The sequence below is a fragment of the Meleagris gallopavo genome, unplaced genomic scaffold (genome assembly GCF_000146605.3).
Source record: "Meleagris gallopavo isolate NT-WF06-2002-E0010 breed Aviagen turkey brand Nicholas breeding stock unplaced genomic scaffold, Turkey_5.1 ChrUn_random_7180001955663, whole genome shotgun sequence".
Lineage (NCBI taxonomy): Eukaryota > Metazoa > Chordata > Aves > Galliformes > Phasianidae > Meleagris > Meleagris gallopavo.
In genome coordinates, this window is record NW_011216397.1 from 1 (window position 1) to 6,004 (window position 6,004).

Sequence of the window (6,004 nt, forward strand, 5' to 3'; positions counted from 1 at the left end):
TGATCTGCAAGGACCCTTCCAACCCAACCATTCAGTGACTCTATGATCTTTCAGGACCTGTCCAACCCAACCATTCACTGGCTCTGTGATCTTTAAGGACTCGTCCAACCCAGCCATGCCACGATGATCTTTAAGGACCCTTCCAACCCAACTATTCCATTCTTATATGATCTGCAAGGACCCTTCCAACCCAACTATTCCATTATTACATGATCTGCAAGGACCCTTCCAACCCAAACATTCACTGGCTCTATGACCTTTAAGGACCCTTCTAACTCAATATTCCATTATTATATGATCTGCAAGGACCCTTCCAACCCAACTATTCCATTATTACATGATCTGCCAGGACCCTTCCAACCCAACCATTCACTGGCTCTATGACCTTTAAGGACCCGTCCAACCCAGCCATGCCGAGGTTCTGTGATCTTTAAGGACACTTCCAAACCAGCCATGCAGCAATGATCTTTAAGGACCCTTCCAACCCAACTATTCCTCAGCTCTATGATCTTTCAGGACCAGCCAATCCAACCCCTTCTTTGATGACATTTAAGGTCCCTTCCAACCCAACCATCTCTTGGCTCCACCATCTTCAAGGTCCCTTCCAACCCAAACATCTCTTGGCTCCACCATCTTCAAGGTCCCTTCCAACCCAACCACCTCATGGCTCCACCATCTTCAAGTTCCCTTCCAACCCAACCACCTCATGGTTCCACCATCTTCAAGTTCCCTTCCAATCCAACCACCTCATGGCTCCACCATCTTCAATGTCCCTTCCAACCCAACCATCTCATGGCTCCACCATCATCAAGGTCCTTCCAACACAACCACCTCATGACTCTGCAATCTTCAAGGTCCCTTCCAACCCAATCATCTCTTGGCTCCACCATCTTCAAGGTCCCTTCCAACCCAACCACCTCACGGCTCCACCATCTTCAAGTTCCCTTCCAACCCAACCATCTCATGGCTCCACCATCTTCAAGTTCCCTTCCAACCCAACCATCTCTTGGCTCCACCATCATCAAGGTCCTTCCAACACAATCACCTCATGACTCTGCAATCTTCAAGTTCCCTTCCAACCCAACCACCTCATGGCTCTACCATCATCAAGGTCCCTTCCAACCCCACCTATTTCCTGATTCTATTACCCTACAGAACATCCACCTTTACACCAGTGACTGCAGCTCCCCGAGCACCTCAGAACCCGAATGGAGGCACTCACTTGTCGAGGCAGGCAACGCTGAGGCACTTTTCCTGGGGCTGAGGCTGCGCGGTGCTGTTGCCGGCCGCGGCGGTCGTGGTGCTGGGCTCGTTCTCCTGCAGGATGGAGTCGATGAAGGTGGAGGGAGACAGAGGGGTTTCGACAGCGGGGGGGTTCCCTGGGCTGGCCTCCTCTACCTTGGGGCTGCGGGAGGGGCTGGGGGGCTCCTCTTTGATGCGGACCACAGGGCTGCTCCTGGGGGAAAGAGAGAGGAGGGTGAGGATCTCGCACGCGTGGTTTCTGGGTGTGCTTCCACACAACCAGCCAGAAATCCTGCGCATACAAAGCCTCGAGGCAGCCACAAAGACGAGGTTGAAATCATCCCCAAATGTTTCTTCCTCGGCTCTGACCCTAACCAGCTCCCCTGATGTGGCTTTTTCTGCATCCCCCATTTGGTGCAGCTCCCCCAATACGCCAGAGTTCTGTGTTGTTGTTTTTGGGTGTCATGGTTGACCAACAGATTGCCAACACTTGACCAGTGGTTGACAATTTGTCAATTGTTGACCAACAGTCTACCAGTAGTTGACGGACAGCTGACAGATGATTGACCAATGGTTGACCGACAGCTGACCAACAGCTGAATGATTGTTAACCAATGGTTGATCATTGGTTGACTGCCAGTTGACCAATGGTTGACCAATGGTTGACCATCTGGCTGACCAACAGTTGACTAATGGTTGACCAATGGTTGACCAGTGGTTGATTGACATCTGACCAATGGCTAAATGTCAATTAACCAATGGCGGATCACTGGTTAACTGACAGCTGAATAATGGTTGACAAACAGTTGACCAACAGTTGACCAGTGGTTGACCAGTGATTGACTGGCAGTTGACCAATGGCTGAACACTGGTTGACTGACAGTTGACTAATGGTTTACAAATGGTTGACCATCTGGTTGACCAACAGTTGACTAATGGTTGACCAATGGTTGACCAGTGGTTGATTGACATCTGACCAATGGCTAAATGTCAATTAACCAATGGCAGATCACTGGTTAACTGACAGCTGAATAATGGTAGACCAGTAGTTGACCAACAGTTGACCAGTGGTTGACCAATGGTTGACTGACAGTTGACCAATGGTTGAACACTGGTTGACTGACAGTTGACCAATGGTTGACCAATGGTTGACCATCTGGCTGACCAACAGTTGACTAATGGTTGACCAATGGTTCACCAGTGGTTGATTGACAGCTGAACAATGGCTAAATGTCAATTAACCAATGGCAGATCATTGGTTAACTGACAGCTGAATAATGGTTGACCAGTAGTTGACCAAGAGTTGACCAATATTGACCAATGGTTGACCAGTGGTTGACTGACAGCTGACCAATGGCTAAATGACAGGTGACCAATGGCTGAACACGGGTTAACTGGCAGCTGAATAATGGTTGACCAATGGTTGACCAACAGTTGACTAATGGTTGACCAACAGTTGACCAACAATTGACTATTGGTTGACCATCTGGTTGACCAACAGTTGCCTAGTGGTTGACCAATGGCTGACCATCTGGTTGACCAACAGTTGCCTAGTGGTTGACCAATGGCTGACCATCTGGTTGACCAACAGTTGCCTAGTGGTTGACCAATGGCTGACCATCTGGTTGACCAACGGTTGACTGACAGCTGATCGATGATTGACCGGTGGTTAACCAACGGCTGATCGATGGTTGACCGACAGTTGAATAATGGCTGACCAACGGTTGACCAACAGTTGACTAAAGGTTGACCAGCAGTTGACCAGCAGTTGACCAATGCTTGACAAGCAGTTGACCAACAGCTGACCAGCAGTTGACCATCTGATCAACGGTTGACCAAAGTGATGCTGCTCAGTGCCCCGCAGGCACTTCTGAACAGGGTGGGTCACAGGCAGGAGGTGGTGGTTGGGTTTTTTTTAACAGTGCAGTTCAAACCAAGCAGCTTTTGATGCGGCCCTGCTGTAAATGGTGCAGCAGCACCTTACAGCACCTTACAGCACCCTTTCTCAACATCCCCACCTGGACATGCACGGCACAGCCACCACCGTGCCGGAGCTGTTATGGGAAGGGAAAGTGGCTCCTTTGGTCAGCCCTCATTGCGCGGATGGAAACCACCCAAGCTCAGTGGTTTGGGGTGGAAGAAGCTCAATCTGTCCCACTGGAAAGGCCAGCAACAACAATAAAGAACATGAAAAGGCCCATTTAGCCAACGTGTGGTCTGTGTTTCAGTGTGAGCGTTCCTAGCAGGGGGCATTAAGGCAATAAATGGCATCTGTGGGTGATTCAGTGCCTCGGGGGAAGCGCCAACGTCAGAAATAACCTATTAAAGAGGAGGGGAAAAAAAGAGACCACAGCGGGATAAAGAAAGATGGGCCCACGAGGCTCAGCTCAACAGCCCCCGGTGCTTCGTGGGAGTGGGGCCACGGGAGGAGCAGCAGCACTGGGGGCACTGGGGGAGCCTTGGCCGTCCCAGAGATGGGGGCAGGGGTGCACGAGTGGCTTCCTCGAGGTGTCGGGTCCATCTCTGTTGTTCTTCCAGTGATGTTGGCACTAAAAAAGGAGCTGCTGTAACACGGCACCATGGAACGGGTCGGGCAGGAGAAGGGTCCTTAGAGACCGCAGAGACACAGAATGGGTTGGGTTGGGAGGGTCCTGGAAGATCACAGAACCGCAGCACGGTTGGGTTGGAGGGAAAACCCCGACCCCACTGCCGTGCCCAGAAACGGGAGACGATGCAGTGGGCACAAACTGGAGCCTGGGGAGCTCCATCTGAACGTGAGGGTGTCCAGAGGTGACCCCCAGGCAGAGCACAGGCTCCCAGCAGCGCAGAGCTGCCCGCTCACCTCTCATCCAGGCTGCCGCTGGGAGATGCTGAAGGGCTGGACTGGGCCAGCTCCGTCACGTCCGAGATGATGGGACCAGAGTTGGTCGATGAATCCGGGGAATAGATGTTGGAGCCGCTGTATGCTGGGGAGGAAGCCTGAAACGACAAGGGCAGCACGTTTTCTTGGAAATAGGAAAACATACAAATACCAGATTCCTTTCCTGGACCACTCAGCACTCGGACTTTTGGAAGCTCTGACTTGAAGCTTTCTCCTCCCACTCAGCACCTCCACTTTTACGCTTCCAGGAGAGCTGGAATTTGTACGGTGAGGATCTACAGATGGACAAAACTGGATGAGGAAACCTTCAAAGTTCCCTTCCGACTCAAAAGATCCTAGGATTCTATGAAACAGAAGTTGCAAGAAATACAAGATTTCCACTCCAGTAATGGCCAACGGGAAATGGCTGCATTTCGCTATCAGTCTTGCTAAGAAGCAAAACTCGAGGAGTTGAAATGAACACAAATGCCATCATCAGCACCTGCCACCTCCAGATGAGAAGATGGATGGAGGTGGTACACAGAGAGCAGTGGTGAATGGCTCGTGGGTCAACGGATGGGGATTGGCTACGGAGGTGTCCTCCAGGGGGTGGGGGGAGATGGTTGGAGATCATATGCAGAGTGGTGGTGGGTGGCTCTATGGGTCAAGGGATGGGGATTGGTGACAGTGGTGTCCCCAAGGGAATGGGGGGAGATGGCTGGAGATGGTACACAGAGAATGGTGGTGGATGGGTCAGAGGGTCAAGGGATGGGGATTGGTGACAGTGGTGTCCCCAAGGGGACAGAGGGAGATGGTTGGAGGTCATATGCAGAGTGGTGGTGGGTGGCTCTATGGGTCAAGGGATGGGGATTGGTGACAGTGGTGTCCTCCAAGGGATGGGGGGAGATGGTTGGAGATGGCTCACAGAGAATGGTGGTGGATGGGTCAGAGGGACAACGGATGGGGATTGGTGACAGTGGTGTCCTCCAAGGGGACAGAGGGAGATGGTTGGAGATGGTACACAGAGAATGGTGGTGGATGGGTCAGAAAGTCAATGGATGGGGATTGGTGACAGTGGTGTCCCCAAGGGGATGGAGGGAGATGGCTGGAGATGGTTCACAGAGAATGGTGGTGGATGGGTCAGGGGGTCAATGGATGGGGATTGGTGACAGCAGTGTCCTCCAAGGGGATGGGGGGAGATGGTTGGAGATGGTACACAGAGAATGGTGGTGGATGGCTCAGAGGGTCAATGGATGGGGATTGGTGACAGCAGTGTCCCCAAGGGATGGGGGGAGATGGTTGGAGATGGTACACAGAGATTGGTGGTGGATGGTTCAGGGGGAACAACGGATGGGGATTGGTGACAGCAGTGTCCTCCAAGGGGACAGAGGGAGATGGTTGGAGATGGTACACAAAGAGTGGTGGTGGATGGCTCAGAGGGACAACGGATGGGGATTGGTGACAGCGGTGTCCCCAAGGGATGGGGGGAGATGGCTGGAGATGGTACACAAAGAGTGGTGGTGGATGGCTCAGAGGGACAACGGATGGGGATTGGTGACAGTGGTGTCCCCAAGGGGACAGAGGGAGATGGTTGGAGATGGTACACAGAGAATGGTGGTGGATGGCTCAGAGGGTCAAGGGATGGGGATTGGTGACAGTGGTGTCCTCCAAGGGGACAGAGGGAGATGGTTGGAGATGGTACAGAGAATGGTGGTGGATGGCTCAGGGGGACAATGGATGAGGATTGGTGATGGTGGTGTCCTCCAAGGGGACAGAGGGAGATGGTTGGAGATGGTACACAAAGAGTGGTGGTGGATGGCTCAGAGGGTCAAGGGATGGGGATTGGTGACAGCAGTGTCCCCAAGGGGACGGGGGGAGATGGTTGGAGATGGTACACAGAGA

The 6,004-nt window shown here is 52.4% G+C and overlaps 1 protein-coding gene across 2 annotated transcripts; it reads right to left on the reverse strand.

Annotated features, from left to right (window-relative positions):
• Positions 1 to 9: 9 nt before the first annotated feature.
• Positions 10 to 4,367, reverse strand: LOC104917105 (heat shock factor protein 1-like). 2 transcript variants are annotated; one of them, XM_010728196.2, is made up of 3 exons: positions 4,085 to 4,367; positions 1,399 to 1,456; positions 10 to 1,317 (listed from the first exon to the last, which is right to left on the reverse strand). In XM_010728196.2, exons 1-3 carry the CDS (start codon positions 4,264 to 4,266, stop codon positions 1,219 to 1,221), a joined length of 339 nt encoding a protein of 112 aa, XP_010726498.1. In that variant the 5' UTR covers positions 4,267 to 4,367; the 3' UTR covers positions 10 to 1,218. The 2 variants fall into 2 exon arrangements, with proteins under 2 accessions (XP_010726498.1, XP_010726497.1); XM_010728195.2 differs by having other exon boundaries at positions 10 to 1,456.
• Positions 4,368 to 6,004: the final 1,637 nt, after the last annotated feature.

Coding starts and splice junctions, on each gene's coding strand:
- LOC104917105 (XM_010728195.2), bottom strand. CDS start 4,266: ATGTTTTCCTATTTCCAAGAAAACGTGCTGCCCTTGTCGTTTCAGGCT. Junction 1,457..4,084: donor AGCGGCAGCCTGGATGAGAG/GTGAGCGGGCAG, acceptor TCTTTCCCCCAG/GAGCAGCCCTGTGGTCCGCA.